The 27,723-nt window shown below is 38.8% G+C and overlaps 1 protein-coding gene across 2 annotated transcripts; it reads right to left on the reverse strand.

Moving 5' to 3' along the window:
- On the reverse strand, positions 1-27,723 carry KNG1 (kininogen 1). 2 transcript variants are annotated; one of them, XM_029214349.1, is made up of 11 exons: positions 27,346-27,713; positions 25,016-25,126; positions 23,943-24,027; positions 20,815-20,987; positions 19,585-19,692; positions 10,414-10,498; positions 9,381-9,553; positions 3,849-3,956; positions 3,644-3,730; positions 2,184-2,261; positions 1-233 (listed from the first exon to the last, which is right to left on the reverse strand). In XM_029214349.1, exons 1-11 carry the CDS (start codon positions 27,535-27,537, stop codon positions 153-155), a joined length of 1,281 nt encoding a protein of 426 aa, XP_029070182.1. In that variant the 5' UTR covers positions 27,538-27,713; the 3' UTR covers positions 1-152. The 2 variants fall into 2 exon arrangements, with proteins under 2 accessions (XP_029070182.1, XP_029070181.1); XM_029214348.1 differs by lacking the exon at positions 1-233 and having other exon boundaries at positions 316-2,261; positions 27,346-27,723.

Genomic DNA, 27,723 nt, shown 5'->3' on the forward strand with positions numbered 1-27,723 from the left:
TCAAGTTGGAACTTTATTTCACCCAGCCACAAAGGGATAAAACGGCATTCTTCTCTATTTAAATTCTATCCCATCTTCTTGTGCTTCCACGCAGGGCTGCTGACAGAGGTTGTCGGGGCAATTGTGCCAGGTGTGGAGATTCTGCCCACCGGTTAATTGACCTCACTCTCAGATGCTGGCTCTGTCCCTGTCTCTTGAGGTCGGCCCTTGTACTCGCAAGACTTTATGTGCCTCTGTAAGTATAGTAAAACTCCATTAATCTGAGGTTATCATGCAAGAAGAGAAAAGTGAAGCCACCAGTTGACAAGATGAGACTTTTTCCTGACATCACAGGTTCTTTATTTGCAAGTACAGACAATATTTGAAATGAAATAAAAACTCAGAGGCTCAAATGCATCCAGTAAATTGAAGGAGCAGTGACACACGCATCCACAAGTGAGTGTAGCTGTATGAAGCCCTACCTGTTTCCCTAGGCAAAAGCACAGCAAGGGTTATAAAATATATGCCTCCTTCACATTATCAGGCAACTAAAGATAATCATATTATTCTCTTTTGCAAAGTCCGTACACTTCACTGTTGTAGCAAAAAAAAAAATGCAATTATAAAGTGAGGCTAGAGAGGAGTTTCTCATAAAATTCCTGTAAATATAGTAAACAAAATTTACATCACATCGTGTGATATTCCCTTATCAATCCTTAAAAAAAGATTTCCTTAAGCAGGCCTGCCTTTGTATTACTTCTTCTGCTTTGCATCCTTATCATTAAACTCAGAGCTACTAAACACTAAGGATTACTCAATCTAGCCCTGGCAACATATAAACACACAGAAAACTCCTATTTGAAAGCCCTGTTGCAAAGCACAGTTAATGAGTAAACAGAAATTACTGACTTATAAGAAACACTGTCACCCAGAAGGAGAATTATCAGAATAGCTTTGTCAAGTGGGAGTAACTGTTTAATATAACTAGCCCATTTTGGAAACAGGAAGTCAATTAATTTACTTTTTCTCTCCTGCCTGTGGCCAGTCTGTCTTTCTCTCTTGTCCCTCTTTGACCTCTGGAGGTTTTTATTATTGTTTTTTCCCCATTAAGAAGTTCAGCATTCAGTCTCTTGACTTCCCTTATTTTCACATGTGTTCAGGGCCCAGATGTCACAGTTTATTCAAAATGTCAAGAATCTTTGTATGAAAATTGATGACGTACGTTTTAAGGTACACATTCGTTATCAGAAAAGCAAACTGCAGTAGGCCACGAGTCACATTAGTTTGTCCATTTTCTGTGCTAGTTGAGAAAACTTGTGAGGAAGACTCAGAAAGGGGTTTGAATTCTGCGCACAGCTTTATGTCGTCCGTAGAGATTGAGGGTGTCCCCATTAGGAGTCTCACCATTTCTCTCTAGGCTGCTCTGAACGTTCATGGTCTTAGTTGTATTATATCAGGATGTTTGGACAATGGGGAGAGGGGATGATGAGATGTTAAGGAAATACCCGTAGCTGCATAAATTAATAAAGAGCATCAGAGAGACTGAAATCATGAAATTCTTTCATTTCTACAGTTGGATTCACTCCATTAACTGGCTTCCAGGGGCGTCCAGGACATTTGGGGGAAGTTGTTTCTGGAAAATCTGGAATCAATTTAAATGCAAGGCTATTTGGCTCTATCTGGATGCCAGGGATCCAATCATCATCACTCTCTGTGGGAGGTGGTAGTGTATTAGGCATCACAGTTGCAACGAGATCTGAGTCCTGGAAGTTAGGAAAGGTATTGGCTACACTTGGCTGGGCTAGGGAAGGAAAGGGTGTTGGCCCTTCTGTCTTCTTTTGTACCTGTGAAGAAGAGGTAGTACTATCTTCATAAAAATTTGCCAAATACTCTGTTCTCTGACCATCGTGCTTTCCATTGTTTTTTCCTCTATTTTTATGTTTTCCGTGGCCATGACCATGCTTATGTCCATGGGCTAGGCCATGTCCCCTTTGATGTCCATGACCCCTTTGGTGCCCATGGCCAAGATCATGACCCCTTTGGTGTCCATGGCCTTGGTCATGCTCGTGTTTATGGCCATGGCCAAGGCCATGTTTTATTTGCTTTCCATAGCCCCAGCCATGCCTATGGGTGGGTCCTTGTTCTATTCCTGAATCCCGCTCTTCATCTTGTACAGGTGCCAGGAAAGTGTGGGGTGGACTTACGATTGTTCCTTCTTTAGTTTTCTCCACTGGTACTGATCGGAAAGGTGAAAAACCTGGAGGCCTTTTCATCAGTGTGGTCTAAACAGGAGATATTAAGATGAATGCATTACTGTGAAAACCACACTATCAAAGAAGAAAGAAGGGACAGGGACCTGGCAATGCTATCTCAGTTTACAGTGGGACATGTCTTTGCCAGATTTTAAGTACTATATTATAATAATAATCCAAAAAGGATGAAAATGAATAATATTTTTCCTTTTTTGATTGATTTTATAATTTGTAGATATTGATTCTTTTTCTTAATAATACTCTAAACTAGAGAATTTTTTATTTATCTGGAAAAACTGGATGGTTAACTATATAATCTCTAGGGTACTTTCTAAGGCTATGATTCTGTAAAGCCACGGCATATTGCTTATTAGTTGATCCTATTTCTATTAGCACAATCACTGCTCTTATCCAAAAAGGCCCTACCTGGCTTTAAGAATGGAATATATAGGCAGCATATACCACAATCACTCTGTTGAACTGAAACACATTAGAATATATATGTTCATAAGCTTGAAACACAGCCTTTGTATAATGTTTGTATTAGAGTATATACATACCTACACATGGCGAAAACCTAAATGAGAACAAAGGGAGCGGAGGCAACTTGCATTGAAGATATGGATTTGTGGATTGTTTCTACCTACACTTTCACTACCTATGAGGACGTGGCAGTCGGAGGCACTGTCTGGTGATGCAAAGAGCATGGTCTTTGAAGTCAAACAAGCCAGACCCTACTAGTTACCAGCATCTTGGTGAACAGAGTGGGCTCTGATTTGACCTAGATTTGAATCCGAGCACCACTAGCTTCACTTTCCTCATGTGTAAAATAGGCATGATAAAAGCACCTGCCTCATAGAGTTGTCAGGAGGAACATATGTGTCAGGTCCTCAGTACAGTGCCTGGGAGGGAGGAAGCACTTGAGAAAGTTATTATTCACTTTAGGACTTTAGCATCTTCATAATTTTTAGTGTCTCAACCTTGACAGTGGGGAAAGTATTACTTACCTCCCAGGGTTCTTTTAAGAATTAAAAAAATGATGCAAACTAATGCTTCTCAAACTTGAATATGGGTATGACTCCCTTGGGGACTGTGTTAAAATGCAGCTTTTGATTCAGGAAATGTGGAGTGGAGTATGAGACCTGCGTTTCTCCCAAGCTCCTTGGATGTGTTTCACTAAGAGAGCCTGTGGACCCATGCGGCACTGACAGTGTCTGAGAAGTGATTAAGAGGACTGCTGCTCTCCTTTCTAGTCATAAAAAAAAAGAGATCAACACAGAAATGTGAGAGCTCTCCGCATTTTAAAAAGATAGTCCCCCAATTCACTTAAATAGCGGTTCATTTTCAACCCCAAAATATGATTTTTCGGAATGAGCATAACTAACCCAAACCAACTGTAATTAGAATCATACCTGTCCAAGTGATTGACAGTTGACAGTAGGGTAAATTTTTTTCTCCCAAGGTACCACGTAAACATCAGCTTTACAGTTTAGAATTAGCTATCCACGAAAACAGAAGCCAAAAGAGAGAACAGTGTTATTCATGAGATACATAAACAAGCATAAAACATCATATAGGTTTCCAGGGAATAAGTAAGATGGTTGCGTTACTACTCACACTATGTTTATTGATCTCACAACTTTTGGTCAACTCTTCATTACTTTCCTTAGAACATGTGGTTTCCCTGGCCGTGAACACAATAGAATATTTTTTTCCAGCTACCACCTGGAAAATGAATTAGTACAACATAGAAGCTTAATTAACGCTGTGTAATAAATCATATATTTTACCATAAGGGCTTTTAGGGGAGAATATTGAAATTTTAATTATACATTGACCAAGTGAGAGCTACACTCAAAAAGCACAAATATTTGACAACAAAACTTTGTTTGTACGCATGTTAAAATATTTGGCTATTGGTTGGGCTCATTTCCTTTTCTAAATGGGAAAAGAAAACCAGGCTATAATTTTTATTTTTATATTTTTCTCAGTTTTATTGTTTAGCAGCTGCAAAATTCACTAGTAATTCTAAGCCTCAAGTCATAATATATAGACTCTAGGAAGAGTAGGAAGTAAAACTTAAACATTTCCTTTAAACACAATCTTATTGGCCTGCCAAATCTTGAATCAGAGAAATACTGAGTTAGTACCACTATAGAAGTTATGTGGATTAAATTATGTGAATAGGAAAATTATTTGGATTTCTAGCTCGCTTCTCTGAGTTTTTTAATATTAAGAAATTATTTTAAGCTCTAGCACTCTAGCAATATTTTTAATCATTACACAATGCTGTCTTCTGTTAACATTTGTGGCCCAATTTTTTCCTTTTTTTTGGTCTAGAAGAAGCACACTTTATTTACTTAAAAAGTAAAAATCATTGTGTGTGTGTGTTTTTTTTTTAATACACTGACTTCAACAAAATCCCAAGCACAGTTTTTTTTTAAAGCCTTACAGCCTTTATATACTTGAAAAACACAGTTTATAAAATGTTTTTAAATTATATATATAAATTTAAAACTTAGGGACTTCCCTGGTGGCACAGTGGTTAAGAATCTGCCTGCCAGGGCAGGGGACATGGGTTTGATCCCTGATCTGGGAAGATTCCCACATGCTGTGGAGCAACTAAGCCCATGTGCCACAACTACTGAAGCCCACGTGCCTACAGCCTGTGCTCTTCAACAAGAGAAGCCACCGCAATGAGAAGCCCACGCACTGCAACGAAGACCCAACACAATCCAAAAAAAAAAAAAAAAAACAGTTAGTTGATGTGGCTCAATTTTCAGGCTAAGTTATTCAGTATTTCATTCTAGGATTTAAATGTGTGTGTGTGTGTGTGTGTGTGTGTGTGTGTGTGTGTGTGTGTGTTATGGACTGAATGTATCCCTCCCAAATGCATATATTGAAGGCCTAACCTCTAAGGTGATGGTATTAGGAGGTGGAGCCTTTGGTAGGCAGCTAGGTTTAGATAAAGTCATGATGGTGGGGCCCCCGTGATGGGATTAGTGACCTTATAAGAGAGAGACTAGACCCCGTTCTCTCTCTGAAATGTGAGGACACAGTGAGAAGGCAGCCATCTGCAAGCCAAGAAGACAGTCCTCACCAGGGAAACAAACTGGCTGGTTTTTGGACTTTCCAGCCTCCGGAACTGTAAGAAATAAACTGCTGTTGTTTGTCACCTAGTCTATGGTATTTCGTTATGGCCACCTAAGCAGACTAACACTGTGCGTGCGTGTGTGTGTGTGTGTGTGTGTGTGTGTGTGTGTTTAATATTAAGTAGCTATCAAAAAGAATATATCACATATATATGTTGACCTGGAGGGTTGACTGTTATTGAAAAAATAAAGTTATAGGGTGATAGTATAATCCCATTTTTGTAAAAGCAAATCATAACAGTCTTTCCGCTCTCTTTATGTTTTTTAAAAGCATGGAGAAATTATGGTGGGAGGAGGATGAGGAGAGCAAAGAGTCCCAGGAAGAACTAAACTCCTCCTCTACATTTTCTGGCATCATTTTGCTAGGTAAGCACAGCTAACTTTTTAGGACAAATTTGGTAATTAACTTTTAAAACTCCAGATATGTATAAGTTGGGCAGAAAGGTTTGAAAAGCGTTTTAGAGTCTATACTTTGGTGATCGTGAACTTTGTTGCTTATTTCAGAGTATACTTTAATCCAGCTTGTTTGACATTACAGTTGATCAATGTGATGTCGCCTAAGAAAGCTGACAGTATATGACACAAACTGCAGCTGTTGGCTCAACACTATTCCGGGTCCAGAGGGGAGGAATAAAGTAGACCTAATAACATCTTCTGTTCGAGGGCCTTGAGATCGCATCCATATTGCCATGCTTATCAGGTGCCATTCCTATCAGAAGTCTTCCCTGTTTAAGCCCATCCTGCCCAAGTTTTGTTTTTAAGGTAGAGAACACTATGTAGCAATATAAGTTCCAAATGCATTAAAACATTTAAATTAAAGAAATAAGCTGGAAAGATATAAAAAACATTCATCAGTTCTCAGGATGTTGAAGGCTTTTTGTAGGTGAAAAGCAGAGGAAGGAACCAGGAGGAAGGGAAAAATGTCTAAATTTGACTAGACAAATATGAAAACTGATTCTCAAAAGTCACCATAAATAAAGTAAAAAGGGTAAACTGGGAAGAATATGATGTAGGGTCAATATGACCAATATTTAGTGTTGGTCATAGAAAGCCCAACACTAAAAAACTGGACAAAGGACATGACCAGATCTTTTGGAGAAGTTAAAATGGTCATTAATCCTGAAAAAAGTTTACCTTCATTAATAACCAAGGATACGTACGTTAAAAAACAATGCAACATCATTTTTAACCTTGTGTGTTGGAAAAGATGAGAAACAGCGATGACACCTGGTGTCGGCCAGGTGTGGGAAACATGCAGCTTCAATCACTGATGGTAGGAATATAATTCGGATCAAGACCATCAACCAGTGTCTTCCACCCAGGTGGTGTGAATGTAAATTGGCATAATTGCAAATCACTTGGTGATTTGTCAATTTGCATCATAAGTCTTAGACATCCACGTATTCCTTGACATTTCTAGGACTTTGTCAAAGGAAAAATTCTAATGTGCACACACAGATCCTTGAAGTGTGTTCATCTGTGCAGAGGCAGGGAGGGACGCTGACAGCAGCGGGGACAGAGGCAGTAGGGACACAGCAAAATGAACGGTATATAACAGAAATCGCAACCATTCACATGTGCAAACGAAGGATTTAAGAGATGTTTGGTATCTGAAATATGAAACCAACCTGGAATGGACATGCACCCAAATGGGACTAAACATGCGAAGCCAAGGCAAGACTAAAATTGTAAAACAAATCTAGCAATTTGGCAAATTGGTCATTTGGAGATTGGCTATTGCAAATTCATTATGGTAAGTTGATTTCCAATAATAATAAATTGGCTGCTTCCACTAAGGCTGCCTTGAGTAACCAAATTGCTCTCTTTACATGCAAAAATCAGTAAAGAGTCACCTCTTAAAAGTAAATTTGAAATTCTCACAATATTCCAGATTAATTTAGCAAATGAAGGGATGTCATTCCCTTTCAATTCGTAGCATAATCTATTGTGGTTCCCCTTGCACCCTTAGCGTAAACAAACACACACCCATTCTAGTGTGTTGACTCATTTACAGAAAGAACTGTGACTACCAAGACTAGTAGTTCACGCTTGAGAATGAATGGTTCTCTCCTGACAGTAACTCTCTGACATGGTGGAGTACAAGATTGTTCCTGCATCCTTAGGAATAAAGGAATTTCACAGAAAAGCAGAAATATAGAGTGAGAAGAAAAGCTGACAAAGACAGGAGTAGTAGGGATTGGTAACTCCTTCAAGTAAGCCTAATGTGGGTCACATGTCAGTGAAATCAGGGAAAGGAGTTAGCAACCGGGACAGGAGTAAGTGCCTGAGTAGGAGAGAGATCAAGTTTTATTTTGATCTGTATTTATTTTAATACAGATAATAAATAAATAAATAAATAAATAAACTGTATTTATTTTAATACAGTTTGTTTAGGTCCTTTTTTTCCCCCCAGTTATAAAACTACTACAGGAAACAAGAAAGATGAAAATAAACAGCCCATTGTGCCATTACCTAAAAGCTACCACTATGAATAATATGAGGTATTTGTTTCTTTTCAGTATTGTTTCCTGTACTGTTTTATTTTTGGTTTTTATTTATTTATTTTCTTTAGGCTGCACAGTGTGGCATGCAGGACCTTAGTTCCCTGACCAGGGATTGAACCCGTGCCATCTGCAGTGGAAGTGCAGTCTTAACCACGGGACCACCAGGGAAGTCCCTAAACTTTTTAAAATTACACAACTGAGTACAGAATGTTTATTCAATTTTATGGCCTCTTTTTTTTTTTTTTTTACTGAAGTATAGCTGATTTACAATGTGTTAATTTCTGCTGTACAGCAAAGTGATTCAGTTATACATATATATACGTTCTTTCTCATATTCTTTTCCATTATGCTTTATCACAGGATATTGTACATAGTTCCCCGTGTATGGCCTGTTTTTTTCGCTGCATATTATAACATAAGCATTTTCCACATCAAGAACTCCTCACAAAGATGATTTAAAATTGCTGGTTAATATTCCATTGTACAAATATACCAGACATTATCTGATCATGTCTATATTACTGATCATTTTTATGGTTTACTTTTTTTGCTTTTGTAGTTAGAGCTGCAATGAATATCATTGTATTTAAAGACTCCTTCTATTTTAGATTTCTAGAAATTCAATTACTTAGCCAGAATTATAAACTTATTTTTAGTGAGATTCTCTTTGTATTGATAGATTATAAAAACCATCTTGGTTTGCTATAGGAGTTTGGTTCTACTTTGATTACTTTTTTTAGCTTGTATTTAGGGAAGCCCGTTTTGAGGTTCCATAAAAGGAATTGTCCATGAATACATCGGTCATAGGCTATCGGAGTTAGAAGGGATTTGGGCTCTTCTAATCCAGCCACTCATTTTACAGATGATGTGTGAGTCTGAATGACTGCCCAGGATCACCTGGGATGCAAGTGGTGGATGCCGTGGCAGAGCTGAGTCTCCTGACCTCCAGACCAGGATACTCCTTATCCTCTATTGACAAGCATGGACAAGAGAGATGAATCCCCAGAGGGTACATTTATAGGAGAGAATGACACCCCAGGCAGGGAACAAATGACATGAAGATGAAGGTGTGAAGAGAGCCTGGGGGACGATTGGCTGATGTGGCTGAGCGCAAGGCATGAAGTGATGTTATAATGAGAGATGAGTCTAGACAGGCAGAGGATAAGTCTCGCTTTTCCTAGCCCTGAATTTTATTAATTATATATATAATCATTGTTAATATTTATATAGCACTTTAGATTTTGAAAAGTGATTGACATACATTATCTTTTTTAACCCTCACTGTAGTCCTTTACGGATAAAAGAGACAATATTTTAAATGACTTGTCCAAGATCACACACCAAGAATGCAGCGAGGTTGGGACTTGAAATTCAAGTCTACCAAATCCCATTCACCAGATATACTGTTTCCCAATCCAGAGCCAAGATCAGTGGCAAAATTAGTAAGCAATTTGCAATAGATAATCACTATTTTTGTAGCATAATTTACAGACCTGCACTGTTGCTTTTTCCACAGTGTCAATCTTGAAATAGAAGGTTCCATTATTCTCTACATTAAGCTTTGCGATGGAATGATCCAGAGGCTCCTCCAGCTCTGGGCTGTTGACAGGTATAGATATGGGACAGCCAGCACAAATCCTGGTGGGTGGTTGTACAAAATCCTCCCCTGAAAGAGGCAGGTTTTATATCAGCGTGTGCACTGAAGGAGCCGTCTAGCCTAGTATTGTACCTTTCCCACATGTGATCCAGCATCCATTTATAGAGGGCCACGTGGCAGCCCAAGGCCCAGCAGTGAGTGGGTGGAGGTTGCCTGTCAGACCTCCAACTTACTGTCTCTCCTCTCTTCCTCTCCTAAGAGCCAAGTGTGCTTAAGGAAACTTTCAATCAGAAGGTGTTAGTTAGTGACAGTCAATAGGCCACACTTTTCTTAAGTTTTTGCATTTTTAATGGAAACTGTAAAAAGCAATGCTTAACGTAAAGGAATGATTTTCTAGTGGGAAAATTCTGGTGAGCAGGCAACTTCCATAATGCTTTATATTGTACAACATATACAACTATCTTCCAAATATGAGAAAAGACAACTCTTGGTATAAGAAATACTGACTTGGCCTTAAACTTGCACTATCGCCCTTTCCCCACATTATAACATGTAAGGGAAAAAAATCTTTAATTGAAAGGATTTTATTCTGAGTAGTTAAAAATGAGATACAGCTTCCCCAATTCACAATATCCGATGCAGGGACAGCTTGTATATAAGAAAGACCAGCTGACATATCTGAAGGCTAGCTTTGCCCAGAAAACATAAATTTTCCCTTCTGTCACCATATTCCCTTCTGCCACTTGCCAAGCAATCTCAGCTTCACCTGCTGCAGCACAGCAGGGCAGAGATGGGGACAGTGTTCCTAGTAAGGTCTGTGGGTCATGTAGATTTTGTGGCATATCATGGGAACCAAAGCACAATATCTATGGAAAGATTTAGCCAGTTGTCTGGGACCAACATGAGCACCAATATGTATCATCCTGTACCTGGATAAAGGTCACATTTCTGCGAGAAGGAAGCAATTCTTAGCTGGATATCCACGTATGCTTTATCTGTACATTCACCGATATTCTGGTTTTTAAAAAGCATATAAGAGCATAAATTAAAAACGTTTTTAAGAATCTTTAAATGACTAGTAAAATTAAAAATAAGATGTTGACTTTACAAATCATCACGTGGAAAAAAACAAAACATAGTCTATTTTCAAAAGACAGAATAATAAACAATGAAAAAGCACCAACACCAACAGCAAATACATACACACAAACACACAGAAACATGAGAAAACATGACAAGAATATCTAATGTAGAAATAATAGCCATACAAGTGAATGGGTAACATTTTCTTTTAGCAAGACAAGGACTTTCAGATTAGGTTAAAACCAAAATCAATGTACTACATCTTCAAGAATAATAGCATATAATATAAAAGATAAAGAAAGATTAAATATAATGGATGAGCAAAGCCACAAGAAGCAAATATGAACAAAAAAGGAGCTAGAGCATTATTAATACTGGACAAAGTAAAATTCAAGGTAACAACTCATAAAGGTAAAAGAAAGATAATTTTATTTTTATCTAAAAGCATGGAATCAAAATGCATAAAGCAGAAAACATATAGAAATAGAAATGGATAAAAATAATTGTGCTGGGAAACTCCAATATATAACTATTATACAACAGGCAAAATGTATAAAAAATAAATAAGGTCATAGAGGACTTGAATAACATAATAAAGATTTGTTGAAATGGTATTCTCATATGATACACACGATTTAAAATGATACTCTCATAAGTATGATGCAAATAATATTTCTAATTGCTTTTATACTAGGTTACAAGAAAGTCTCAATAAATTTTGCAAATTGAAAACAATACAGGCATGTTCTTTGACCTCAGCACCACAATGAAACAAAAACTTCCATAAAAATTAATAACATAAGTTTAAACAAATAAACAACCAAAAAGTACTTGGAAAAATAAACACACTTTCCTAACTAAAATCTTCATTGATAAGGAAAATAATAAAAAACAAACTGAGAAAAACGAGAATTCCACATGTTGCCAGGGCAGCACTCAGAGTTAACTCCTGGCTTTATACACTTCCACAATTTAAAAAGAGGCAAAAATAATCAAAACACCCCCAACCTCAGTGTTTATCTCAAGAAGTTAGAACAAGAAGAACAATAAACAGCCTTAAGGAAAACAAGAAGGAGGAAACAATAAAAATAAAAGCAAAGCTGGTGAATTAGAAAACAGAAAGCACTAGCATTAATAAATAAATCCAAATAATCATTCATGGGGTAAGGAAAAAATATCAAATGCATAAAAAAGGAAACCTAACAAAGTATACATAGAAATGTAAAAATATAAGAGAATATTATGAACAAGTGTATGCTAATTTAAATCTCAAAGAAAGACAATTTTCTGGAAAACTATAAATAACCAACACTGACTTAAGAACAAGAAGAAAACTTGAATGGACCAATGACTAAAGAAGAAATGGAGAATGCTATTACTATGCTCAATTTACATCCCATTTTTCACCTCCAAACAGCATAGATGTTTTATAGATGAATAATTTTAAAAATTAAAGAAATATATACTGTATTTCCATGCTATATAAACCATTTCTGAATACAGAAAAACTACCCAATCATTCTATAAAAGTATATTCTGGATACCAAAACCTTAAAAAATAGAATGCACACACAAACACATACCCAGAAAACTGTTACACCACTTTCACTTATAAATGTATACGTAGACTGCTTAACTAAACTAGAAATAGAATCCAAATGCATATTTAAAGAAAAATTAACACTAAACAAGTAGAGTTTAGTTTAGGAATCTAAAGATTACTATTAGGAAAGTTGTCAAAACAGCATAGATTAAATTAGAAAAATATGATATTTCAATACATATTCTAAAGCACTTGCTAAATTCAACACCAATTCCTTATTTAAAAACAAAACAAAACTCTTTAAAGAGGAGGAATGTAAGGATGTTTCCTTAACATGAGGAAGAATATCTACTGGGATCCCACAGCAATATTATACGTAACGACAAAATTCTAGAGCCTTTCTCAATAAAATCAGGAATAAAACATGAATTTTTGTGATCACCACTATTTCAAAAAATATCTCTGAAAATGTGGGTCAATTCATTGAGACATGAAACAAAAAAATAAACATTGGAAAAGAGGAGATAGTATTATTTGCATAAGGTATTATTATAGATCTAGAACAATCAAAAGAATCAATGAAAAGACATTAGAGTTAATCAGAGAGTTCAATAAAGTTTCTGGATACAAGGTAAGCTAATCAAAATGTATACATTTGTAGGGCTTCCCTGGTGGCGCAGTGGTTGAGAGTCCGCCTGCCAATGCGGGGACACAGGTTTGTGCCCCGGTCCGGGAAGATCCCACATGCCGCGGAGCGGCTTAGCCCGTGAGCCATGGCCACTGGGCCTGCTTGTCCAGAGCCTGTGCTCCGCGACGGGAGAGGCCACAACAGTGAGAAGCCCGCGTACCACAAAAAAAAAAAAAAAAAAAAAAGTATACATTTGTATATAACAATAACTTGTTTAAAAGAGAATGAAAGGAAAAGGAAAAAAAAAGGATTTAATTCCTAATAACAATTACCAAAAACAACAAAACAAAACCTAGTAATAACTTTAGTGAGCATTGTTCTGAATATATTTAAGAAAATCACACAACTTTAGAAATATAAAATAAAACTTGACTACATAGAGATGTATACCAAGTTCTTGATTAAAAAGACTAAATATAGTACATATGCCAATTCCTCAAATTAATTTAGAAATGTAATGCAATTCCAATCTATGTGACAGTGTAAGTTTTTCTTCCAAACCTCTTCTAAGATTGGTTTTAAAAATACAAACACTAGAATAATAAAACATGTATTCAAACTTACTATGAAGCTATGGCTGTTAAAATATGGTAGTGTTGGTACAAAAACAGAGAACAGATTTTTTGTAAGAAATTATTACGGGATACAGTTTGTTGCAAATTTTGTCAAAGGAAAGACTGTTAAGGTATCTGGTTATTCTCTTGAAAAAATCAAGTTAGATACCTCACAAGATACATCAAAATTAATTCCATAAAGTTTCAAAAGCTATATTTAGAAATACTGACCATAGACAAACTAGAAAAAAAAAACATATATAGTGACTGCTGAGCAAGTTGTAGAAAGATTCAAAAGGAAAATATTGATAGATTTACTCACCTATAAACAAAAACTATCTGTAAGTCAGAAATACCATAATGAAAACTAAAAAGTAAATAAATGAGAAAATATGACAAAACACTGATAACTTTAATATATAAATACTATTTCTAAGTCATTAAGATTTATCCCAAAAAGAAATGGGTAAAGGATATAGAAGAATTCATAAATTCACCCCATAAATTTCTAATGAATGTATGAAAATATAATGTTTAAATAAATGCATATTAACTATGTTGTTGATTGAGAAAATAAAAACTAAAAATGTTTTTGTCTATGAATTTAGCTGAGTTAAAAAAATACTGAATTCTATCAAGGGTAAACATTGCTGATGGAATGTAAATTGGTGCATTTAGCAGTTAACCTATATATATATCAAGAGTTTTAAGAGCTTTCATACAATTTTACACTATGTGTAAAGCCAGGACTTTATTCTGAGAAAAACAATGCCGAACAGAAATAGCTTTATTCTAAAAGATGTTTGGTGAGTTATTAATTATAATAAAAATGGAAACAACCCATTTTCTTGGTGGGTTTTGAACAAATGACCAAAAATAGGAAAGTAATTTAAAAAATAATCTATGGTATCTTCACTAGGATATTAAAAGTTATTTTAAAAGTTTATCAAGAGTTCTAATGACATAGAAGAATTCTTAGGTGAAAAAAATGTAGCATGTAAAATAATTACAACTACAAAAAGACAAAAAAGAAAATCACTCAAAATTGCCCATATTCCCCACCAAAAAAGACAAGAGGGAAATACATTCAGATAACTTTGGGTGTTTGGGTATGTGGTGCAACATTATTATTTTTTCTTTGTATCTGCATTGTCTTGAAGCTTTCTATAAATGTATATTTCCAATAAAGGAACACACATATAAGAAATGTACTCCAATAAAGATGTTAAAAAAAAGTCATGTTTTTTAAAGATACAGGGAATACCACACTTATAGTACCTTAATTTTGGATGGGGAGAAGGATGCTGGAGATAGCTCAGAAGTTCTCAGTATTATTAGCACATTTGGTTTACCTGAGAAACTTTTAGATCATCTGACTCCAGGGACTCATCCCAGACCAATTAAATCAGAATGTCTGGTATGGTACTGGCACAAAAACAGAAATATAGATCAATGGAACAGGATAGAAAGCCCAGAGATAAACCCACGCACATATGGTCACCTTATCTTTAATAAAGGAGGCACGAATATACAATTGAGAAAAGACAGCCTCTTCAATAAGTGGTGCTGGGAAAACTGGACAGCTACATGGAAAAGAATGAAATTAGATCACTCCCTAACACCATACACAAAAATAAACTCCAAATGGATTAAAGACCTAACTGTAAGGCCAGACACTATCAAACTCTTAGAGGAAAACATAGGCAGAACACTCTATGACATCAATCACAGCAAGATCCTTTTTGACCCACCTCCTAGAGAAATGGAAATAAAAACAAAAATAAACAAATGGGACCTAATGAAACTTAAAAGCTTTTGCACAGCAAAGGAAACCATCAACAAGATGAAAAACAACCCTCAGAATGGGAGAAGATATTTGCAAATGAAGCAACTGACAAAGGATTAATCTCCACAATTTACACGCAGCTCATGCAGCTCAATATCAAAAAAAACAAACAACCCAATCCAAAAACGGGCAGAAGACCTAAATAGACATTTCTCCAAAGAAGATATACAGATTGCCAACAAACACACAAAAGAGTACTCAACATCATTAATCATTAGAGAAATGCAAATCAAAACTACAATGTGATATCATCTCACACCAGTCAGAATGGCCATCATCAAAAAATCTACAAACAATAAATGCTGGAGAGGGTGTGGAGAAAAGGGAACCCTCATACACTGTTGGTGGGAATGTAAATTGATACAGCCACTATGGAGAACAGTATGGAGGTTTCTTAAAAAACTAAAAATAGAACTACCATATGACCCAGCAATCCCACAACTGGGCATATACCCTGAGAAAACCATAGTGCAAAAAGAGTCATGTACCACAATGTTCACTGCAGCTCTATTTACAATAGCCAGGACATGGAAGCAACATAAGTGTCCATCGACAGATGAATGGATAAAGAAGATGTGGCACATATATACGATGGAATATTACTCAGCCATAAAAAGAAATGAAATTGAGTTATCTGTAGTGAGGTGGATGGACCTAGAGTCTGTCATACAGAGTGAAGTAAGTCAGAAAGAGAAAAACAAATACCGTATGCTTACACATATATATGGAATCTAAGGGAAAAAAAAGGTCATGAAGAACCTAGGGGCAATACAGGAATAAAGACGCCGACCTACTAGAGAATGGACTTGAGGACATGGGGAAGGGGAAAGGTAAGCTGGGACAAAGTGAGAGTGTGGCATGGACTTATATACACTACCAAATGTAAACTAGATAGCTAGTGGGAAGCAGCTGTATAGCACAGGGAGATCAGCTCCGTGCTTTGTGACCACCTAGAGGGGTGGGATAGGGAGGGTGGGAGGGAGGGAGCCGCAAGAGGGAAGAGATATGGGAACATATGTATATGTATAACTGATTCACTTTGTTGTAAAGCAGAAACTAACACAACATTGTAAAGCAATTATACTCCCATAAAGATGTTTTAAAAAAAGACTTAAATGTTCAGTATGTACACTGTTGGATGCTGCAACTAAAAAAAAAAAAAAATCGGAATGTCTGGGGGAGTGATCTGGGAATAGGTGTTTTTTAAATCGAGGCTAGTGCTTCTAAGGTGCAACATGCCCTGAGAACTATGTAGGAAAACCCTTAAATCAGTGCTTTCCAAACTTTAATGTGCAGATGAATCACCTGAGAACCCTGTTAATATGCAGATTCTGATTCAGTAGCTATGGGTGGAGTTGAGATTCTACTTTGCTAAGAAGCTCCCTGGTGATGCTAATGCTGCTGGTCCATGGACCACACTTTGAATAGCAAGGCCTTAAATCTTACCAATTGTGGGCAAAATGTTGCATTTATATTTCATGTCCTTTAATTACTGTAACAACTCTGTGATATAGGTGCTATTATTCTTCACGATTTTACAAATGAGGAAGTGAAGGCTCAGAAAAGTTATACCAAATCTGATTGGCTTTGTGACTCCAACCAGCCTTTGCAACTCTCTGTGTTGCAAAGAGAAAACTTAACTGGAGGTTTATAAACAGATGCAGCAAGATTAAAGCTAGATAACATTTAGGTCTATATAACCTCAAATGGCTAAGCATAAAAACAGAAGATGTTAATAGATGCTTAAAAGGCCAGACTCAACTCAACCTGAAAAAATTAAATAGTGGCTAGAACCTATGTGTTTAGAGGGTTCCTCTCTCTCTCTCTTTGTCTTTTATACTATTTTTTAAAATTCTGGTAAAATATATATAATATAAAATTTGCCATCATAACCATTTTTAAATGTATAATTCAGGGCCATTTATTACATTCACAGTGCTGTGCAACCATCTCTACTATCTATTTCCAATAGTTTTCATCACCCCAAACACAAATTCTGCAACCATTAAGCGAAAACTCCCCGTTCTCCCTCTTCCCAGCCCCTGGTAAACTCTAACCTACTTTTTGTCTCTATGAATTTGTGTATGTTGGATAATTCATATAAGTGAAATCATATACTGGTTGTCCTTTTGTGTCTGGCTTATTTCACTTAACATTTTCAAGGTTCATACATGTTGTAGCATATATCAGAATTCCATTCCTTTCTATGGCTAAAGAATTGTTATATACATGTCACATTGTGTTTATGCATTCCTCTATCGATGAACATTTGGGTTGTTTTCCACCTTTGGCTATTGTGAATAATGCTGCAATGAATATTGGCGTATAAGTATCTTTTTGAGTCCCTGTCTTAAATTATTTGGGGTATATATCTAGGAGTATAATTGTTAGGTCATATGGTAATTCTACATTTAACTTTTTGAGGAACTGCCATACTGTTCTCCACAATGGCTGCATGATTTTACATTTCCATCAGCAATGTACAAAAGTTCCAATTTTTCCACATTCTCCCCAATACTTGGTATTTTACAATTTTTTAAAATTACAGCCATCCTCTAGGTGTGAAGTAGCATCTCATTTGTGGTCTATATTTACATTCCCTCGGATGGCTAATGATGTTGAGTATTTTTCATGAGCTTTTTGACCATTCGTATGACTTCTTTAGAGAAATGTCTATTTAAGTTGTTTGCTCATTTAAAAATTTTGTTGTTGCACTGTGGAAGTTTTTAATATATTCTACATATTAAGATATATGATTTGCATATATTTTCTCCCATTCTGTGGATTGTCTTTTCACTCTCTTAATAGTGTCCTTTTTACTCCCCCCCCATTTATGAAACAAACACATGCTTGATTAGAAACATTGGGAAGTATTGAAGAGTTTCAAAAAGTATAAAAAATCAGAAAAAACAGCCATAGTTCCAACTAAAAGTTAACCATATTTTATATTTTGGCATATTTGTTTTTCATCACTTTTTATGTTTACATCTACTTTATGTACCTGAGTAAATCTGTACGTGTAATTTTGTACCGTGCTTTTTTTTGTTTTTTACTTAACATACTGTAACCACTTTACTAGGTCACTAAAATCTCTGCAAACATAATTTTAATGGCTGCACATATTCTACTGTATGGATATACTGTAATTTGCTTAACCATTCCATATGTTGAGAATATGTTATTTTAAATATTTTCCTTTTAATAAAAAGTCAAAATTAACATCTTGCTGCCTGGATTTCTCATTTTCTTCCCATATAATGGACGTTGAGAAGTAGAATGACTAGGTCAGTGGTCCTCAACCTTTCTGGCACTAGGGACTGATTTCGTGGAAGACAATTTTTCCACAGATGGTAGGGAGTGGTGGGGTGGGGGAGATGGTTCAGGCAGTAACGCGAGCGATGGGGACTGATGGGGAGCAATGGGGAGCGGTGGGGAGCGATGGGGAGCGGTGGGGAGCGGTGGGGAGCGATGGGGAGTGATGGGGAGCGATGGGGAGCCGTGGGGAGCCGTGGGGAGCGGTGGGGAGTGGTGGGGAGCGATGGGGAGCCATGCGGAGCCATGGGGAGCTATGGGGAGTGGTGGGGAGCTGTGGGGAGCGATGGGGAGCGATGGGGAGCCATGGGGAGGGGTGGGGAGTGTCAGATGAAGCTTCGCTCACTCGCCCGCAGCTCCCCTCCTGCTGTGTGGCCCGGTTCCTAACAGGCCTCAAACCAGTACCGGTCCATGGCCCAGGGGTTGGAGACTCCTGGACTAGATGAAGGGACTTGCAGCCACCCCTTGCTTAAAGAACAGCCTTCTGCTAAAATGCAAATAGCCCTGGGAAGGTCATCATGCCTTATCATCTTAACATGCACTAACTCCTGCCACCTTGAGATGCTCTCTTTTAACATAATTTTGGTTCAGGTAATAAGATATCATCCTGGAAAGGGCCACTAAGGGAGAGAGACGCAGGATGTACTTATTAAAGATAAAAGTAGGGGAGGGAAGGTGAAAGAACAAGCAGAGACAAGTTGGAAGTGAAGGATTGTCCTGGGTAGAGCTCGGGAGCCTTGTAAGGACATTGAGCACACGGGGAGGAAAGGAGACAGGAAAGCGTGAAGACATGAAAAGACAAACTTGACCGTGGCATCATTTTGTCTCAGGCTCTTCCTAGCCTCTGGTTATATCTGTAAGTGCTTATTGCCAGATGTACAGACTCTGACCAGCTGGGTAAGCAGCTTGACCAATGACGTGAACTGTAGAGTCTCAAGTGAAAGTGAATGTGAGCTGCGTATGTCATCAAAAATTTTAGTGACTGAGACTTCCTCCACAGCTAAGAGTTCCCACACCTGTAAATACTGGACACAAAAGGCTAAGAGCTTTATGATTAGATTTTTGCCTACTTACACCATTTGAAAGGGACTTGCAGTCTGGAGTTAAGAATAGAAAATTCTCCTTGGAACAATTAGTCTGCACAATTGAGTAAGTAATTTCATAGTTCCATCCAGCCACCACCTGAAACGATTTTGGATTGCATATTTAAAGGGCAGTTTAAACATAATTCACAATGTTAGGAGGAGCTTAGAATACTGCCTGACATTTCATAAGTGCTCAAAAATACGAACTATTATTATTACTAGGCAAAAGTCAGTACTGAATAAATATTGAGCACATTATGACTCTCACACCCTTCAACACAACACACACACACACACACAGCTACACATCTGAAAATGAAAAGCAATTTATAGATGGAGTTACTGTATTTCCTTAAGTAAGACCCAGCAATATTTCCTCTGCCAGGCAACAGGGAAAAAATGATCTGTTGAATTTTGTAAAATATTAATAATGCTTTTCTAGATGGATAAAGAAAACTTTGGAGTTGGAATGGCCTTGACCAGTAGGTCCTTAGGTTCCCAGACTGCCAGACAGTAAGATTTCTCCTGCTTTATCTAGGGTGGGTCCCACCCTGATAGCTGGATATGGACAGAACTGAGGAGAGCATGCATCTTGCATGAAGGCAAGTCGGAAGGTCAATTAAAAGCAGGAAATGCTACTGACCAAAGTGGGTCCCTCATAATTAGAGGCTGAAATCCAAGGGGCCCAGTCAGCTGTCAGTAAAGTCTTCACGAGCTGAGGCAAAAAAAGACCAGATTTACAAGTATTTGCTTTTTTCTCTGCTGAAATGGAAACCATAATTTAGAGGGTACCCAGCAAGCTTTGCCGACTTTTTTAGGTACAATTTAATATTGGGGGGCCATGTTTGCCTCATAATAGTTAGGTGATGAGAGAGTCTTCTTAAAACCCTAAGGCCAGAATGACTTTTCCATTTTACCATCTCTAGGAGAACATGCAATGCTGACCACCCATTCATTAAAAACAAATCTCCCAGGAAGGGGGTTTGATTAGGCTCCCTTTCCCCATTTACATACTGCAGTATCCAAATCATTGTGCCTGAAGAGAAAGCCTTTGCCTCCTGAGCTAGTCGTATGAGAACGTGAAAGAGTTCCTCACCACCACCTGTGGAATCATATGTCTTCCTCGGCCAAAGGTTTATTTTAGGTAATGAAACCCTAAACCATAAAGATCTAACAAATTCTAACAATACTATGACATGGGAAAAATTAAAGAACAAACCTGTCTCTGGGCCCTTTTTACTTCTTTAAGATCAAAGAGGTGGGAGTGATCAGTGTTGTTGTTAAAGTGTTGAATGGCATGTCTCAGTACAGGTTCCAAGTCGGGGCTTTCGGTTGATATGGGGTGCAGGCAGCCAAGGCAGTCGTACTGGGCTGTCACCATGGGGCCCTCGGCTTGACAAAGAGCAAGCAAAAGGGCAGCGTTAACAAGCAAAACCTGCATTCACATACATTGCCCTAAATAAGTCAGATAATTTGGAAGGCCCTGATAAGCAAACTTTCCAGTATGCACTGGAAAAAGAGAACACAAGACTGAAGATAGGGAAGACCTATCATTCACTCAGGGACATCTTATATGCATCCTATTGTGCATAATTATTTTAAATTTATTTTAAAGTCATTTTAAATTACGGAAGTGATACACGAATTTATCCTCATAAAATTAAAACATTACAGATGCATTTTTATTTCTTTTTCAGTGTTAACCAAAGCTCCTTGAAGGTGGGAGCAGGATGTAATATATTTTGTATCAGTTCAATCCAACAAACATGTATTTCGCACCTGCTATAACATGCCCTGTGTTGAGCATGGCTGCGTGGATGCATTAATTCGTTAGTAATGGCCACTGCCATGAAGGAGTCGGGGAAAGTCAAGGGGGAGAGACCGAACTGGAGATGGATGATTTCAATATAATTCAGCAAGAAATTGGAAAGGCAGGAGCCCAGAGTGAGCCCAGGGAAGCCTTTCCTGAGGAGAACAGGCTGAGCTAAGAAGGGTGAAGAGCAGTCAAGGTCAACCTCTGAAAACAAGGTGTGAGGCCTGAGGAGAAGGGAGGGACGGCTCCTGAGGAAGAAGGATGAGGCAGGGACCGTGTTGTACACACATCTTAACCAGAGCTTATAGCAGGAGGCAGGGAGGGGTGGTTTGAAGTGTGAGCAGTCTGAAGAGAGACCTCCGCTGTGGAGTCTGGGCTGTGCTCTGTAGGCAGGGATTCTTAACTATTTTCCTGGGTCATAGGCTCCTTTGATGACCCTAATGTAAGCTATGGCGCCCTCTCCTGGAAGATGCACGTACTCACAACCTTCTCCACTTCTGGGCATTCCTAGACCCTCTGAGGTGAATTGAGAATGGTCCCCTGTAAGAATGGGGAGCCACCGAATGGGTTTTAATAAAATGATGTAAAATATTTTAAAAAGGAGAGAGTCTGTGTTAAATCACCACTGTTCATGACACACAGCCCTGACTCCCTGGTCAGTAGCAGTATATGTGGCAAAAAGGGGAAGAAATGAAGGAGTCCTGGGCCCCTTGGCCCCGGGGCTCTCACAGCCCGAGGATGTAAGATCCCCCAGTCAGCAGTTCAACACAACCCCCCTTGCAACTGTTTCTCGGCATTCTCTCCATAAGTTTGTGTCAGGAAATGACATATTGTGTGAATATTCATAGCTTTCCCCCCTCCTTTCCTTGTAGAAGTTAGGTTGAATCAGGGTAATGGGCAAAGTTAAAAAACTAGAGGGAAATAAATAAATAAATACTGTTGAAATAATATTTACATTTTTTCCGAGAAAAATATACAGACCCTTTGAATAAAATTGTTTCTAAGATGGTTTCTGTTAAAAAAAAAAAAAAACTAGAGGGGATGACATGGGAAAGATGAGAGAATTACTGATGGGAAAACAAAACAAAAAAAGATGAACACAGGAGGTGAAAGGGAGAGATGGAGAAAAGCCCAGAGGCTGGTTTGCCTGACCTCAAGGGCAGCTCCCACTGGTGTAGGGGAAGCAATGGAGCAGCCTTTGAGGGTGAGATGAGCAGGGAAAGATGCAAACTCAGTTTTTCTGGGTGACAATGATTTTCCACCCTGCCTCAACATTTCTAGAGAGATTTTTAAATTAAAATGTTTCAAATTTTGAATTCTGAAACATATCTGGCCAAAAAGTTTTCAGATAAGAGATTGTGGACCTAGCACTAATTTCTGAAGGTGTGGCAAAGAGCTTTTTCTCTCATGGTACATAACGTGCTCTGCTCTGGATAATGTTAAAATGTGCTTACGAGATAGAGCTCTTAAACCAAATAATAAAAAGCTACCCCTATCAAAAGATTTTAATTACTTGTGATTTCTGTTTTGGACTATTTTTCTTTGAATGCAACTTCTTGCAGGAACGGAAACTCAAGGGATATAGTTTTTGTGGGTACCATATAGGGGATTAAGGCTGGAATAGAAGGACCACTACTACAGTGGGGTTCAATAGCATGGCTGAGGACGCTGTTCTGGAGCTTAGGTACAAAAACGCTATCTTGCAGAAGGCCAGTTCCAGGATGGCTTTTGTGACTGACTTCACCTAGACGTGCCCATCCTTCTGTATGTGGCACCTCTGCCACAAGAGGGAAGGAGCTAACAGTGGTCATCTGTTGATAAGTTTCTCCATACTTAGATTCTAAAGGAATATCGTTTATGGAGGGTCTATTCCACCAACTCTGCTAACTGCTAGCTGTGGGGTCTTGGGCAAGATATTTGACTGCTGTGGGCCTGTTTCCTCATCTGTGAACTGGGGATATTAACATTTGCCTCATAGAGTTGTTCTGAGGAATAGATATGTTAATACACATGAAGTGATTAGAACTGTGGCTAGCAATAAGGGCTCAGTAAATGTTAGCTATTATTACCTTTTCCTTGATTATCATTAATACATTATTATGATTACATCTTCAGGTGTATCATCTAGTTTCATTCTAAACAATTGTGCAAAGTGGGAATTACTGTGATCTCCTCTTATAGGTAAGGAAAAGGAAAGCCAAGAAGGTGAGAGCTTTGAAAGATTCCAGGCCAGATCTGACCTCAAAGCCTGTGCTACTCTCTCTAGGACGCTGCCTACAGTTGAAGCCAGTTCTGTGTCTTCTCATCCTTTTGCACACACCTAATACAATGCTGCTCTTGAGGAAGAGAATCAGGATAGCGCTGAGGGGTGTGAGCCCGGCCGCACCTCAGACTCTGCCGCTCCACCCCCACCGGCGCCCCCGCAAGGCTGCAAGTGGTATTGCCACTGTGCCCTCCGGGAAAGAGGGGTCTTTGGTGCCACACAGAAGAGGTTCATTTTTCCCCAGGGCAGCACCACCAGGCACAGCAGCTACCTGGAGTAATCTGGCAGGTCTGGGTAGCCACGGAGAACTTCATATTCCCCCTCTTTGCCACCGTCGCTGTGCATTCCCCTGTAGCCTAAGAAGAAGAAGAAAAAAGGATTAAAAAAAATATATTTAGTCTTTCAGATGAAAGCCACCTAGTACTATTGCTAAATACTACTTTCCTTTATAAAACCTTGTCAAGGGCTTCCCTGGTGGCACAGTGGTTGAAAGCCCGCCTGCCGGTGCAGGGGACGTGGGTTCGTGCCCCGGTCCGGGAGGATCCCACATTCCGCGGAGCAGCTGGGCCCGTGAGCCGTGGCCGCTGAGCCTGCGCGTCCGGAGCCTGTGCTGCGCAATGGGAGAGGCCACAGCAGTGAGAGGCCCGCGTACCGCAAAACAAAACAAACAAAAAACAACCTTGTCAAGATTTTTTATGTTTTCTAGCAGAGTTTTGAGACACAAGAATGAATGTTTTGCAGCCTAATCATTATTTTATACACTGATATTCGTGAAATATTGGAGGAAAGGCAGTTTAAATGGCGAGGTTTTAGAGTATGCACTTTTGTGTTGTTTTTTTTTTGCGGTACGTGGGCCTCTTACTGTTGTGGCCTCTCCCGTTGCGGAGCACAGGCTCCGGACGCACAGGCTCAGCGGCCATGGCTCACGGGCCCAGCCACTCCACGGCATGTGGGATCTTCGCGGACCGGGGCACGAACCCGTGAACCCTGCATCGGCAGGCGGACTCTCAACCACTGCGCCACCAGGGAAGCCCTGAATCTTTGTTTTGAGCCCCAGAGATATTTCTATTTCATCAAGATGCACACAGTGCCTGAGAACCAGCCTGCTAAACTGTCCTCTTGATTTACCTTTCGATTTCAGTGTTCAAACTGCATACAGGAAGCCAGGGTTTTGACATTGAAGAGGTGGCTCCCTGGACTGGGAGGAGAGTGGCTTGCCTCTCCCTCAATTACGGCCCAGCAAGAAGCTGTGCTGTGCCAGGGCAGGGTAGGCGTTAGGTTAAGAGAGCCCTTGGTAAACTTGGCCGAGAAAACTGGAGGCTCGGAAACTGTCAACACACTCACAGCTTGTGCAGAGTCATTGTAGTCACAATCCTGCCAGGTTTTGTCACTTTGAACAGGACAGTTGCCCTCCTTGATTTGGTACTTGAAGGAATAAAACGTGTCAGGATCATCCTGAAAAACAGCAACCAAAGATACATACGGTTCATCTAACTGACCCAATGGCAAATCATTTGAGTGGGATCTGGTGCAGTTATATTTGATCTTGATTTGATTCAATGAAGGCAAAAACATTTATTAAAAATATTGAAAGTTTATAAATATTTACTTGGAGGAATGTTCATAATATACTATTTACAAATATATATATATATTTAAATTTCAAAGTAGATCCATAGTTTTAGCCCATTTTTGTAGAAACCAATTTATATATAAATATATATAAAATTTATTTTTAAGTCTGGAAAATTACGCAGCAAAGCTGTTAAAATGTGTGTCTTTCAGTGGCGGGAGTACAGTTCTCTTTCACTTTCTTCTTTCAACAAACATTCCTGAATTGTCTATTTTTTTTGAACAAACATATTATTTTTACAGTTAGAAAACAAACCAGAAACCTTTTTTTCATTAAAAAAAAAAGTAACAGTTATCTGGATAGTGGGAATAATTATGGGTAATTTTAGTATTTTTATTGGCATTGTTTTGTTTTCTATTTAGTATAGCATGACGTGAAATAACAAATTAAACTTTTAAAGTATAAAGGTGCTGATTTAGATGAGCCTTCAGATGCAACGTCCTGGTGTGTCAGAACAGCAAGGGACTTCAGAGGGGATGTTGTCCATCTTCTCAGTTTGCACGTGAGAGAAAGGAGGCCCCAGGTAGATGGCGTATGCCTTAGGCAGCCTCCCCACCTTGGAAAGGCAGAGCCAGCTCCGGATGGCAGGTCTCCTGACTCACCAGGCAGTGCTCTCTCCACAGTGTTTGCATTTGGGAGATGATGGAATCAGACAAGATAGACTCTTCTAGTTCCTTCTAGGTCTCAGATTTTAATAAAACCTAAGTGGTCATGGTACAGGCAGTCCCCACACAGCAAGGTAGAGATAAAGAGTGATTCTATGGACATCTTAGAATAAAAAACCACATTTGCCATGGATGTCTGCCAATAAAGACTACAACCATACTAGAGAACACTAGGACTCACAGGACTACACAAATTTGTGAAGCAGAAAGGCCGGACTTTCAGAAGACAAACAAACAAAAACATATCTACTGGGCTTTTTCCTTTTTCCTTATCATATCAAATACCTGGGGTTTTTTTCCACCAAAGTAATCAATTGCTTAACTATCACAGAAACACAATGTTTTGTAGTGAAATTCACTTAAACAAACTATTGAAAAGATTTGTAATTCTTGAAGTCACATACGCTGTCAGGGTTTGTCTCCATCCTGAGTGCATCGATCATTGATTTTAAAAAAGTGCTAAAAATCAAGTAGAACATGGCTGTTACCTTGATGCATTCAGCCATATGGACTTCATGGTAGGTATTTTGTCCAATGCAGTTGAACCAAGTTAGTCTCATTTCTGACTCCTCTTAGACAAACCTTCCCTTTCCCCTAGCTTAATTGAGGTATAATTGACAAATAAAAATTGTATATATTTAAGGGGTACAATCTGATGAACTGAAACACATGTATATTGTGCAATGATTACCACAAACAAGCTAATTAACACACCCATCACCTCACATACTTATATTTTTGTGGTGAGAATACTTAAGATCTAGGCTTTCAACAAATTTCAAGTGTACAATAAAGTATTATTAGCTATAATCACCACACTCTACATTAGATCCCCAGGACCTATTCATCGTATAACTGAAAGTTTGCATCCTTTGACCAGCATCTCCCCATTTCCCCCACCTCCCAGTCCCTGGCAATCGCCATTCTACTTTCTGTGTCTGTGAGTTTGAACTTTTAGACTCCACACATAAGTGAGATCATATCATACTTGTTAGATGTACCCCTTTAAGAACCCATTTCCCACCTGAGGTCTGGAGGTCTTCATATTTTTGTCTAGGACTGGTCACCCAGTAAATCCTCCTCCTGCAGCCTGACCGAGTTCCTGGATTCTCCCACTCTGCACAGTCCCTTTAAAGTTTCTCCATCTACCTTTGTTTCATTTCACCCTAGGATATGCTGCTCTGATCACCCAGGAGGAGTCATACATTTCCCTTCACCCCCAGGCCAGAGAATGGTGTTGGTCTTTTCTAAGAGCTGTAAGCTTCCCTTCGATTATCAGTTCTTTGGTGATTGGGGTGCGTGTGTGGCGTGAGGCCTGGGCTCCAAGTGACAGCACAAATCCCCAATGACCTCAAGGTTAAACACAGCTCACTCACCGTCTTGATGACCTCAGTTACGCGGTACAATACAAATTGGTTGCCATTTTTGTTTCCACTGTTATATTTCTTCAGAGCAGTGTCCACAGCTTGAAATACATCCTGGTTGTTGCAGTCGATTTCTTGGGAGGACTCCTGGGTTAAACTTGGTAGCAGCCTGGAGCAAAGAAAAAGGATGGTGATTAATTTCATGATTAAAGTCTCCGTCTGGGAGTTTCACCAAGAATTGGGAGCCAATTAAGATGCTGATTTTAACTATCTTCAGCCTCTATTTCCTCCGGGCTCTCCTCTGGCTGCTGCCTCCGTGCTCTGGGGGCCTGGCTAATTCCTGCTGCCATGCACTATTTGCTTATTCCAAAAGGACAAATGGCCCTGCTG

Source organism: Monodon monoceros, unplaced genomic scaffold (genome assembly GCF_005190385.1).
Source record: "Monodon monoceros isolate NGI ecotype Baffin Bay Population unplaced genomic scaffold, NGI_Narwhal_1 Super_Scaffold_11, whole genome shotgun sequence".
NCBI lineage: Eukaryota > Metazoa > Chordata > Mammalia > Artiodactyla > Monodontidae > Monodon > Monodon monoceros.